At 50.0% G+C, this 12438-nt stretch overlaps 2 protein-coding genes across 3 annotated transcripts in view; one reads left to right on the top strand and one right to left on the bottom strand.

Moving 5' to 3' along the window:
• Nucleotides 1-475: 475 nt before the first annotated feature.
• Nucleotides 476-10833, bottom strand: PPCS (phosphopantothenoylcysteine synthetase). 2 transcript variants are annotated; one of them, XM_048824920.2, is made up of 3 exons: nt 10331-10833; nt 9886-9989; nt 476-1031 (listed from the first exon to the last, which is right to left on the bottom strand). In XM_048824920.2, the coding sequence occupies exons 1-3, from the start codon at nt 10821-10823 to the stop codon at nt 660-662; spliced, it is 969 nt and encodes a 322-aa protein (XP_048680877.1). In that variant the 5' UTR covers nt 10824-10833; the 3' UTR covers nt 476-659. The 2 variants fall into 2 exon arrangements, with proteins under 2 accessions (XP_048680877.1, XP_074977064.1); XM_075120963.1 differs by having other exon boundaries at nt 10692-10798.
• Nucleotides 10732-12438, top strand: part of ZMYND12 (zinc finger MYND-type containing 12) — a 32882-nt gene continuing 31175 nt past the window's right edge. The window contains exon 1 of the mRNA XM_048824915.2: nt 10732-11078. Coding sequence (XP_048680872.1) covers nt 10822-11078 — 257 coding nt within the window. The 5' untranslated portion in view covers nt 10732-10821. The remainder of the gene's footprint in view (nt 11079-12438) is intronic.

Here is a 12438-nt window from a genome sequence, read left to right as displayed (position 1 = left end):
TCCTGTTACTGGCCAAAATTATCATTTACCACACCAAGAAGAAGCAGCCTGACAGGGAGGTTCACTGCAATTGTAGGGACTACTTCTGTTCAGTCACTGTCTCACATCCAGAAAGAGTTCTGCTGACTTCACCTCCTTCCTGGTGCTATGGGTGCTGTTCAGGGTTCTCTGCTCAGTGTCCCTATATGGTTCCCGTTTTACATCTTTGACTGAACCCCCCTCCCCCCCACCTTCCTGTTTAATCATTTGTTGTCCCCTGTCTCTGCGACCATTCTCCCATTTGAAGAAGGGGGGAATTTTGTTCTGGTGGGCTCTGCCCATCCTTCCGGGACTTCAAAGTGGGCTGCTACATGGAGTTTTTGAAGAAGCAGAAACTGTAACATACACCCATCTATCCCTTGCTTCCCCACCCCCACACAAGGAGAGAATTAGGGAAATATCCCTCTCTTCTCTACAAACTTGCACAATACCATCCTTAGGGGAACGTTTTCATTTCAGTTTTTTTTTTTTAACATAAGCAGCAAATAACTTATGAAGTCATGTATGAGACAAACTATGGTGGATGTTCACACTTTTTACCTCATACACAATGCCTCAGATGGGTCCCCCCCATTTACTGTAATAGAGAGTTCCTCCAGTTCCATACACACCCTCAAAGTTCAATTTGTTTCTGATAATTCAGAGCTAGAATAAGCTGGTCCTTTCCTTTCAGAGTGTTTATCTATAAATGCCGTGTGTCGAGACTGAAGATGGCTTACTATCTTCTCCTCTATTTCCACGCCTTGTACTATTTCTTCATTAGAAAGTGATAATTTAGTTTCAGAGTCTTTGGTTACAAGAAGAACAGATGTTCTCCGTGAATCAAGAACATTTGCTACCACCACCTGATGACGATATGTCTCCAGAGCCTTCCGTGATTTATCAATTAAGATAGAGGGATCAGTTTCCAATTTAAAGGAAATAACAAATGCTTCAGGGGCCCATTCTTTGACTAGAGGAGAGAGCATTTTTGGCACCATCTTCATTGTGATCTGCATTGGAGGGAAAAAAAATTTCAGTAGACACTAGAAGTTTCAGTACATGTTAGTATGACATTTAAATATGAGAGATAAAGACAGTGAATAGTCATGTGCCAGCTTCACGTTACATTATGCCTAAGAGTTCTGGGCTGAGTTTTACACTTTGGAATGATTTCCAAAATGCCATTTTGCTAAATCTTACTAGGAAGGATCAAAGGTGTCATTAATGTACCAGCACAGTGAAACTCATTTTGGGTACCAGTTTGGATAACAAAAATGAGGATCTACTTAGCAGACGAATCAGCACAAAGTAATAGTATCAACATGCAAGTTCCTGCTATTGAGAAGCTAAATTCATCCCTAGTCTATTACTGGGGGAGAAGTAACCACAAAGTTTATAACAATAATCCTGTTTGAAACTGAATTTTCAAACCTGTAAAATATACATACATAATCAGATGTACTTGAAAATTGGTACTGCAGTTCAGGAAGTGAGATACTATCTATGGTGCAAATTATGGTAGGTCATTTGGTGAAGGAGTTCCCAAGATACAGTCCTCCAAAAAATGCTGGAGCTTCAGAGGGGATGAGTTGGACTACAGAAGCCAGCCCACAGCCATGCCTTGTTTAATTTCTCATTTAAATACCAAGCTAAATTAACAATCCCAACTGTATTAATATGAAGTTATGGTTCCAGATACTCCACAAGGTCCAATGCTCCTCATGCCCAAAGGCTACATGAGATGCTGATTCTCACTGCAGCAAGTCTGAAAGAGGGCTCAATTTGGAGCTGAGAGCGAGGGAGTACCAAGATGGCAGGAGACAAAGGGTTCGTGTTAAGGCAAGCCCAAGACAGGGTTCAGTAAAGCATTGAGAATTGGTATCTATTTGAGTGATCTACACTGAAGATCCCTGGAGCTGTGGATCTTAGTAACTGCCAGGAAGACGGGCTAAAGAGACTGACCTTTGGGTACTGCTTTGTGTGGACTTAGCACTGGAGTATCCTGGAAGGTATGGGAACAAATGTGACCTGTCCAGAGGGCCAAAAGAAGCTGTGGACCACCACAGGACCGAGACAGCCATCACCAGAGGGTGTTATAGGAGGAAAGCTTGCTATGCCACACCCATCCAACAGGGGGCACACTTGCAGTGAGTCCCTTCTACAGTGAATAGCCTTTGTTCAGCTAAGATCGGATGAGAGTAAATAGTTGCAAAATGTATTTTAACTGATGAGATGGCAGCATCCAAGTATTCAGATGAAGTAAATATCCTAATATTGATTGAATAGGAGCTCAAACTGGGTTTATGTTAATGTTGGTTGCCCACAAGAACCTTTTCCACTAATGATCATAACACCACCACATTGATTGTTTACTGGAGATTAATAGTTTTTTAAAAAACAAAACAAAACAGGACAGTCTTGTGAAGACTGTGAAGGAGTCAGTCTGTGGTCCAAATGGCAAATCTGACCATTCTGGGTCACCAGGCCTGGAATGGTGAAGAAAATACCGAAATTTCTTCTAATAGTTGCAGTAGATCTGAGAACTACTGTTGCCTTGCCCAGGCCAGGCCAATCACAATAACCTTGGTTTTGTCTTGTTTGATTTTCTCGAATTCTCTGAATTAGAGGAAGGGGAGGAGGGAATGCATAGAGCAGACCTACTCCCCAGTCTAGATGAAATGCATCCAAGATGGACTGATTGTCTATTCCTACCCTGGAGCAAAACCTCAGGAATTTGGAATTGTCTTGTTGCCAAGTTTTATGTCTGGATACCCCCACCTGGAGTAGATGTTGTTTGCAGTCAGGTCTTTGAATGCCCACTCATAATTATGGTGTAAAAGTCTCTACTCAGCTGATTTGCTAATATGTTGTCCTTGCCTGTAAAAGTGAAGAGCTATGGGATACATTTGTTGTACCTTGCAACACTCCCATAAAGCCAGGGCCTTTTTGCAGTTCGCTGGATTTGCTCCCTTGCTTCTTCACATAAAACATTGTCAGTAACTGCCTGAGCCACTCCGTCCTAAAAGTGGGGAAGAAATTCAGGAATACCGAAACGTAGTGACCTCCCCTGCCAACATTAGAAGCATCAGAAGAAACTGTGATCAACAGAGCTGGGGGGTTAACTCCTTTGAGTTCACTGCAACATTCAGACTACCACATGACCTCCTTGGAGAGTGTTATTCTCATAAACATATTGTCTGTATTTGGTATGCAGCGCATTCTTAATCAATGCTGTCCAGGTCTCACCTTAGGTGAGCATAAGAAGTTACGTATGTCAACAAATCCATAAGGCCCCTCAGCTTGAAAAAGAATCACTGAAGCTGTCTTGCAATATATCTATTGCTGTAAGGATTGTAAAATATCTTTCTTCTGGGCAAAAAGCTCTGCCTTTTTAAGAAGCCAGAATTGACTCAATAAAAGATATGATCTGGATTGGAGTTTTTTGTAAGTCTTCCAGTTTAACTTTAGCTCAAGTGTTAGGAACTCATGTTTGCGACATAGCTATTCCTACATCTTCCTGTGAGGAAACATTAATGAGCCAGGTTTCAGAGTAACAGCCGTGTTAGTCTGTATTAGTAAAAAGAAAAGGAGTACTTGTGGCACCTTAGAGACTAACCAATTTATCTGAGCATAAGCTTTCGTGAGCTACAGCTCACTTCATCGGATGCATCTCTAAGGTGCCACAAGTACTCCCTTTCTTTTTACTAATGAGCCAATCATCTAAGTAAGGGTAGATCTGGAAACCTGATCTCTCTTGCAGTAAACCCAGCATCTTTTAGTTTCTCTGGAAACTCATCTGTTCTCGAGCTAAAGAGCCCTTCCCCATCAGATGGAAAGTCTTTTACTTGAGTTCTTGTCTCTGAAGGGAGTCTGGACAACGGCAGACTCCAATGGTGCCTCAAGGTGATCACAGATGCTAAAGCTCTGGATGTCATATCTGAAGAACTGAAAGATGCTCTCAACCAAGTGAACTCTGCTAATCAGTGTGTTGTCTAGTTTTGTCTCCTCTTCCCGTAGTAACTATGTAAACTATACTCCTGTGGGAATTCTGTGCCACTGCACATGCGCAGAATTTATGTCCCCAGCAGATTTCTTTGCTTTCCCACAGTAAAATAACTTTCCGACAAGGAAGCAAAGGGAAGCCACAAGAGTGGTCAGGCAACCCACACCAGCAGTATGTTTCGGGTGCCCAGCGCAGCTGGCAGAGAGGTAAATCACTGTGGGGCAAGGGGCGAACTAAGACCTGGCTGATAGCTCCTACCCTGCACCAGGCTCAGCTACTAGTCTTGGCTACTAGTCTTGGGGAGGATGGGACTTACTCTTTCCCCTCGTGACATCCTGGGCCATGTCAGACCCACCCCCCCGATTTCTCCCCCAGCTGTAGGAAGCTCTGCAAACTCTATCCCCCTGCACTTCCTCTACCCATCGTTCCTCTGCTGCAGGGGGAGGGATCACTGTACAGGAAACTGCTCCCCCATCCGCCCAACCCCCATGCATCCAGACCCTCTCATACTCAGACCTTCTCCCTGTGCCTGGACTACCCCGACGAGCCACCCACACCTGGATCTCCACCCTACTAAGTCCCAACCAGCTGCATCTGGACCCCCTGCTGAACCCCCAAAGCCAGACCCTCCTACTGAGCACAAACCACCTTCACCTGTGCCCCCCCCTTCAGAGTCTCATTACCATTGCACCCAGAACCTCCCAACAAGCCCCTGATCCTCCATACACCCAGATCACCCACTGAGCCGCCTGCACCCAGATTGCCCCACACAGAACCCTCTCAACCCCCACCCGGATCCCCCCACATCAAGACCCTCCACACTTGGATCCTGCCTTGCTGAGCCTGCCTGCCCACATCTGGTGCACCTGGCACGGAGGGGCAGGGCCCTGGGGTGTTTCTGGGGAAGGCCCTGTCCTTCCGCTGTGTCAGGGCTGAGTCTGTCTTGTGGGGACCTGCACAGTGATCGCCCACTTCTGTGAAGCCAGTGGACTGTGCTCCCCAATGCCATACGGGAGCCTCCACATATATTTGACAAATAAAATTTGTGGAATTTAAAAACATTGTGTGCAGAATTTTTAATTTTTTGGCATAGAATGCCCTCTGGAGTAAAACTATCTTCTCCCCTAAGTGATACTGATAGCTTGGACTGGCTGATAACTGGCATGTGCCAGAATACCCTTCTACACAGAGCACCTAATTTCTTACTTTTTATTTGAAAGGGTACAGCAGACTTGACTGCCTTGAGGTCTTTGCAGGGCCACTATTGCCACCAATAAATCTGCAAAGGGCTGGACTAACCAGAAGCTCTGAGGCAGCTGTGTGACGTTATTGACTTGAACTGGGACCACACAGAACATTGTTGCAATCAAGATCCTGTAGTGGCACCAAATTGTGTATAAAGGGGGGTCAAATAAGGTGTCTAAGATGAGGTTATGGTTTGCTGGTTAGGATTATGCTATCTGTTTGCATGTATCATTTTTGTATTTAAAGATATAAGTATTCATAGAATCATAGAATCATAGAATATAAGGGTTGGAAGGGACCCCAGAAGGTCATCTAGTCCAACCCCCTGCTCAAAGCAGGACCAATTCCCAGTTAAATCATCCCAGCCAGGGCTTTGTCAAGCCTGACCTTAAAAACCTCTAAGGAAGGAGATTCTACCACCTCCCTAGGTAACGCATTACAGTGTTTCACCACCCTCTTAGTGAAAAAGTTTTTCCTAATATCCAATCTAAACCTCCCCCACTGCAACTTGAGACCATTACTCCTCGTTCTGTCATCTGATACCATTGAGAACAGTCTAGAGCCATCCTCTTTGGAACCCCCTTTCAGGTAGTTGAAAACAGCTATCAAATCCCCCCTCATTCTTCTCTTCTGCAGGCTAAACAATCCCAGCTCCCTCAGCCTCTCCTCATAACTCATGTGTTCCAGACCCCTAATCATTTTTGTTGCCCTTCGCTGGACTCTCTCCAATTTATCCACAATTTATTGGCTCTATACTGTCTGTATATCAAACTTATGCTGTGCTTCTGGGTGACACCCCAGACAAGTTGGGGTCAGCTCTGCCTAGCCTGCTTGATGGCCCATTAAGGATCATCAGCTATACAAGTGACCCACTGAGAGAGGGCAGACATGCCTTGGGACTCAGCCAGGTAGGCAGGGACTTGCCTAGGGACAGAACTCTGAGGTGTTTCCAGGCCATGTGATGGACAGTTTGTCTTTGGGACAAAGAGACAGACCACATGGCAAGAGAATATAAAAAGCTGCTGCAGCTCCTCCATCTTGTCTTCAACCCTGCTTCCTGCCTCTGGAGGGACTTTGCTACACTGAAGCTTTGAACCAAGGACTGAAAGACCCATCCCAGCTGGGGATGTACTCCAGAGACTTGATTTGAACCTGCAGTTTATTCTATCACTGCTGCAAGCCTGAACCAAGAACTTTGCCATGACTGTATGTCATTGATTCCATTTAAGCAATACTAGCTCTCATCTATATCTTTTTTTTCCTTTTATGAATAAACCTTTAGATTTTAGATTCAAGTTCAATCAAGTTGCAGTGGGGGAGGTTTAGATTGGATATTAGGAAAAACTTTTTCACTAAGAGGGTGGTGAAACACTGGAATGCGTTACCTAGGGAGGTGGTAGAATCTCCTTCCTTAGAGGTTTTTAAGGTCAGGCTTGACAAAGCCCTGGCTGGGATGATTTAACTGGGAATTGGTCCTGCTTTGAGCAGGGGGTTGGACTAGATGACCTTCTGGGGTCCCTTCCAACCCTGATATTCTATGATTCTATGATTCTAAAGGACTGGCAACAGCGTGATTTGTGGTTAAGATCTGATTTGTATATTGACCTGGGTCTGGGGCTCGATCCTTTGGGATCGAGAGAACCTTTTTTCTTGTACTGGGGTATTGGTTTTCATAACCATTTATCCCCATAATGAGGGGCACTGGTGGAGATACTGGGAAATTGGAGTGTCTAAGGGAACTGCTTGTGTGACCTGTGGTTAGCTAGTGGGGTGAGACCAAAGTCTGCTCCGTTTGGCTGGTTTGGTTTGCCTTAGAGGTGGAAAAACCCCAGCCTTGGGCTGTAACTGCCCTGCTTTAAGCAATTTGTCCTGAATTGGCACTCTCAGTTGGGTCCTGCCAGAATCAGCATTGTTACAAGCTAGTATAACTTGTCAGCTTTTTTGGAAATTGTTGGTCCAGATGCTGGATTTAATCTAGTTTTTTTTGCTGGTTGGAACAAACTATCTAAGACTGATTTTACACCTAGTGGGTGAATAGAGAATATCAAAAACTGGGTGTGTGACTTCCTCTAATACAACAGAAGGGATGTTCAAGGTTGTAGCCATCCTTTCTATAATGTTATGCTGTCTATAAATTTGTATCTTCTGGAAGAAGTTGCTCTCACATTGTCATCCAGTGATGTCTGAACCTCCATATCCATATGTTCAGCAGGACCTTCTATTTCTTCTTCTTCTATTCTTGTCAGGAAGTTGAAGAAGTATGGGCTGGATGAATGCACTATAAGGTGGGTAGAAAGTTGACTAGATTGTCGGGCTCAACGGGTAGTGATCAATGGCTCCATGTCTAGTTGGCAGCCGGTGTCAAGTGGAGTGCCCCAGGGGTTGGTCCTGGGGCCGGTTTTGTTCAATATCTTCATAAATGATCTGGAGGATGGTGTGGATTGCACTCTCAGCAAATTTGCGGATGATACTAAACTAGGAGGAGTGGTAGATACGCTGGAGGGGAGGGATAGGATAGAGGGACCTAGACAAATTGGAGGATTGGGCCAAAAGAAATCTGATGAGGTTCAATAAGGATAAGTGCAGGGTCCTGCACTTAGGACGGAAGAACCCAATGCACCGCTGCAGACTAGGGACCGAATGGCTAGGCAGCAGTTCTGCGGAAAAAGACCCAGGGGTGACAGTGGACGAGAAGCTGGATATGAGTCAGCAGTGTGCCCTTGTTGCCAAGAAGGCCTAAGGCATTTTGGGATGTATAAGTAGGGGCATAGCGAGCAGATCGAGGGACGTGATCGTTCCCCTCTATTCGACATTGGTGAGGCCTCATCTGGAGTACTGTGTCCAGTTTTGGGCCCCACACTACAAGAAGGATGTGGATAAATTGGAGAGAGTCCAGCGAAGGGCAACAAAAATGATTAGGGGTCTGGAACACATGAGTTATGAGGAGCGACTGAGGGAACTGGGATTGTTTAGTCTGTAGAAGAGAAGAATGAGGGGGGATTTGATAGCTGCTTTCAACTGCCTGAGAGGTGGTTCCAGAGAGGATGGTTCTAGACTATTCTCAGTGGTAGAAGAGGACGGGACAAGGAGTAATAGTCTCAAGTTGCAGTGGGGAAGGTTTAGGTTGGATATTAGGAAAAACTTTTTCACGAGGAGGGTGGTGAAACACTGTAATGCGTTACCTAGGGAGGTGGTAGAATCTCCTTCCTTAGAAGTTTTTAAGGTCAGGCTTGACAAAGCCCTGGCTGGGATGATTTAATTGGGGATTGGTCCTGCTTTGAGCAGGGGCTTGGAGTAGATGACCTCCTGAGGTCCCTTCCAACCCTGATATTCTATGATTCTTCAAGGAGTATCTAGGATTAATGGAGACCTTTCCTTTGCTATTAGCAAGGGTGGTGGAATCTTTCCACTGAATCTTGTGCGAGCAGGCTCCTTTAACAGCTGTCTGGAGGAAGGCGAAACCAGCCCCACTACCTAGGGAGATCATAATCCATGGGTGAGGGAAGGTGAACTTGAGGGCTGAAAGATCAGAACTGGAAGACTTGAACTTCTTCTAGATTCCCTGATTTGTTCCCTGGATATCAAATTGGTTTGGAGAAACCTTGGAGGACAAGCATGTGAGCACTTCAGCAGGCACTGCTATTAGAAGGTTCCATCAGTCCAAGCTTCACTGTTTGCACATCCCAACAGTGTACATCTACAGAGGCTAATCAAAGAAGAATTAATAAATACAGAAGACAGCCTCTGGAAGGAAAGAGGACCCTGCTTCATTCTTCAATGACCTCTTCAGGCTACATACAGGAGACAGCTACTTCCACAGCCTGCTAGTATAAGTCTAGGTCTCAGATGTTAGAGCACTGGACTAGGAATCAGAAGAACTGGGTTCTATTGCCAGCTCTATCACTGACCTGCTGTGTGATCTTAAGCAAGTCACTTCCCCTCTCTGCACTTCAGTTTTCCTTCTCACCTTTTGTCTAATTTGTCCAGCTAGACTATAAGCTATTAAGAGCAGGGACTGTCTCCTTCCTCATGTTTACAAAGAGCCTGTCACAACTGGGACCCAATCTCAGCCAGGGCTTCCAAGTGCTACCAGAATACAAATAACTAATAATGGAGAATGAATTGTTGCCATGGAGGAATTATCTGAGAAAGGATAATTAAAAAAGGAAACTGGAGATCCCAGTAAAATAGCTACCTATCAAAAAGGAAGCCTTTAATAAAGGGAAGAATAGAGAAAAAACCAGAGGAAAAACAGACAGACCTAGGCTTTCATTACTGCCAATCTAATGAATAGGGATGGCTGGTTTGGTAGTGGCGCCATAGCACACTATTTTCAAAGTACTGAGCCGTCATAAGGCTCTTAGTCCCTGTGAGAGGCGTTAATACACCCCAGGTTTGTATATGAACTCTCAGACCAACAGGAGTAAGTGACTTGCCCGAGGTAACTTAAGTCAGTCTGAGAGCAGGGAATGTGGCCCAGGAGTCCTGGTTCCCCACAGAGCGCAAGTAGCACACCGAATCAATAAGCCAGGTTTTGCCCCACATCACACTTTTGCCAAGCAAGATCCAACAAGGGACACAGAGCAAGGCCCAGTGCCCAGGAGAAGCTGCATCACCTGCAGGGGGCCCTCAGAGGACTGGATCTTGTGCTCAGGCATCTCTGATGCTGGGATGTAGAAATCTGACACGGCTGCTGCCAGGTAGAACATCACGCTGGAGCCTATGGGGGAAAGGAGCCAGAATCACCGATGGCCCCGAGGGGGGCTGATCCGGCCCCAGCAATGCCAGGACCCCCCAAAAAAGAGATGACCTCTCTCCCACCCAATGCCACAATCCCTCCCCACGCCAGGACCCCCCTCAAACAGGGCTGACTCCCTCCCACCCACAGCCAGCCCCAGGGTCCACCTACCCCAGCAGGCCCCAGCCTTCGGGCAGTGGCCAGTGAGAGACACTGGACAGGGCTGAGCCCCGCCCCCTCACGCCTGACCCCCCCAGTGCCACGCCCCCCGGCCAGGACACCCAGCGGGGCGGGCGCCCCTTCTCCCCACCCACGCCCCGTACCGAAGGGCGCCAGGGCCCTGGCGGCGGCCCGCAGCAGCGCCAAGTACTCGGTGAGGCTGGTGAACTCGAGCGGCAGGAGCGCGCCCGTCTCCTTGGCGTGCTGGTACCCGAGCAGCGCGGGCACGAGCCCCGGCAGCGCGGCGGGGTCGGCGGTGACACTAGGCCCCGTGTGTACGCGCAAAGCGTCCAAGAGGGCGGGACCCGGCGGCGGGAGCGCGCGCGCCCACGGAAAGGCGGAGCGCGCGCGGTGCAGGAAGCAGACGCCGTATCCGGCGCACACGAGGCGCTCGGCCGAGGCCGCCCCGCGCCGCCCGCTACTGAAGTTCTCCAGGAAGCGCACGGCCCGCGCCTCCAGCGGCACCTGGGTCCCGCCCGACGTCACCAGCGCCACGCGCCGCCCGCGGGCTCTCTGCGCCTCTGCCCAGGCCCGCACGCGCTGCTCCGCCTCTGGCGCGGCCGGCCCGGCGCTGTCCGCGCTGCCCGCCGCCGCCATGCCGGCCGCGCTGGCCGCTTCCGCACCGGAAGCTGCGACCCGGAAGCGCCCCGCGTGCCGCCCCGCCCACGCCGGAAGCCCCGGGTTGCTCGGCAACGCGCCGCTTCCCGGGAACGTCGGCCGGGGCGGGAGCTGGAGGATGAACGCGCAGCAGCTGGTGCCCCTGGCTCTGCCCCGCGGGCGGACGCTGCGCTGCGAGCTGTGCGGGGGGCCGGCCCTGCTGCGCTGCGGGGCCTGCCGCGTCACCTGCTACTGGTGAGCGCCGGGCGCTGCGCCCGCCCCCGGCCCCGGCCCCGCCCCCGGCCCCGGCCCCGGCCCGGAGCGCCGCGGCCATCCCCGCCCCAGGCTCCTCAGCTCCGGCCCTCCTCCTCCTCCCCCGCCCAGTGCCAGGCCCCGGCCTGAAGTGGTTTCCATTATATACGCTACAGGGTTTCCAGCCTGGGGCCATGGCTCCCAGCAAGCCTGGCCCTGGGCTATCGCCCTTCTGGTTCCCTCTCCCTGCCCCCGACCCCAGTGCCCTGGGACAGCGCCGGCTGCCAGGAGCCCGGCTGTCAAGGGGAAAGTCCAGTCAGATGTGCTGACCGGACACCGAAATCCGGATACTGCCGGCAGGGGGCGGCCCTGGGTCATCAATCCATGTCAGCCGCTGCTCGGCTGGGGCCACCTCCTACCTGCATCTCCTGTGCAGGCAGGCTCCTGTCCCGGCCCCAGAGCAGAGGGAGCCCAGCTTGGACAGTGGGGGAGGGAGGTGGAGAGGATTGAAAGACAACGAAGGGGGAGGGGGAGAGCAGTGAGCAACAAGGAAAGGAGGGAAGAGGCGCAAGCATGGTGTAGGGGCTTGGTGAAAGAGGCCTTGGGAGCAGAGGCAGAGTGGGGAGACAGCCCTTTGATTTCGCTGTCTCCATTCCCCTGCCCCTGTGCCGTGCCCCAGATCCCTGGTCACCCCTATTCCCTGCCCACCCCGGCACCCCGCCCCAGACCCTGGGCTGCCCCCATTCTCCACCAGTGCCCTACCCCAGACCCTGGCCACCCCAATTCTCCTCCTCCCACACAGACCCTGCCCAAGCCCCCTGGCCACCTCCATCCTCGTTTCCCCCCTCTCTCAGTGCCCTGCCCCTTATCTGCATTCTGATTCCCCAAGTCTCGCACCCTCCCACCCCCGCCAATGCCTTGTGACAACCCCTAGGCCATCTCCATCCTCGTTCCCTTCCCCCTCAATGCCCTGCTCTAGCTCCCTGGGCCATCTCAGCCCTTTGTTCCCCTCCTCTCCCTTCCAAATGCCCTGCCCCAGCCCACAGGACCCCTCCATCCTCGTTCCCCAACCGCAATGCCCTTCCTCCATCACCCCCAGACACCTCCATCCTCATTGCTCTTTCCATTGTTCCCAGACCCACAGTCACCCTGCCTTCCTCTGCACCTCCAGGAACCTACTCTTTCCTTGGGGACTTTTTCATCCCTGCATCCCCATCCCATTATCCCGGCACCCCTGTTCAACCCCAACCCTTCAGGTACCCTGATCTCATCCGTTAGAACAGTCTTCAGCCCTTCTCATCTTGGAGACACCTATGTGTAATTGCACATCTCACCCTAGGAGTGCCCCTTCCTTACACCACTG

The sequence above is a fragment of the Caretta caretta genome, chromosome 18 (genome assembly GCF_965140235.1).
Source record: "Caretta caretta isolate rCarCar2 chromosome 18, rCarCar1.hap1, whole genome shotgun sequence".
In the NCBI taxonomy this organism is placed as follows: domain Eukaryota; kingdom Metazoa; phylum Chordata; order Testudines; family Cheloniidae; genus Caretta; species Caretta caretta.
This window is presented reverse-complemented; position numbering and strand designations above follow the sequence as displayed.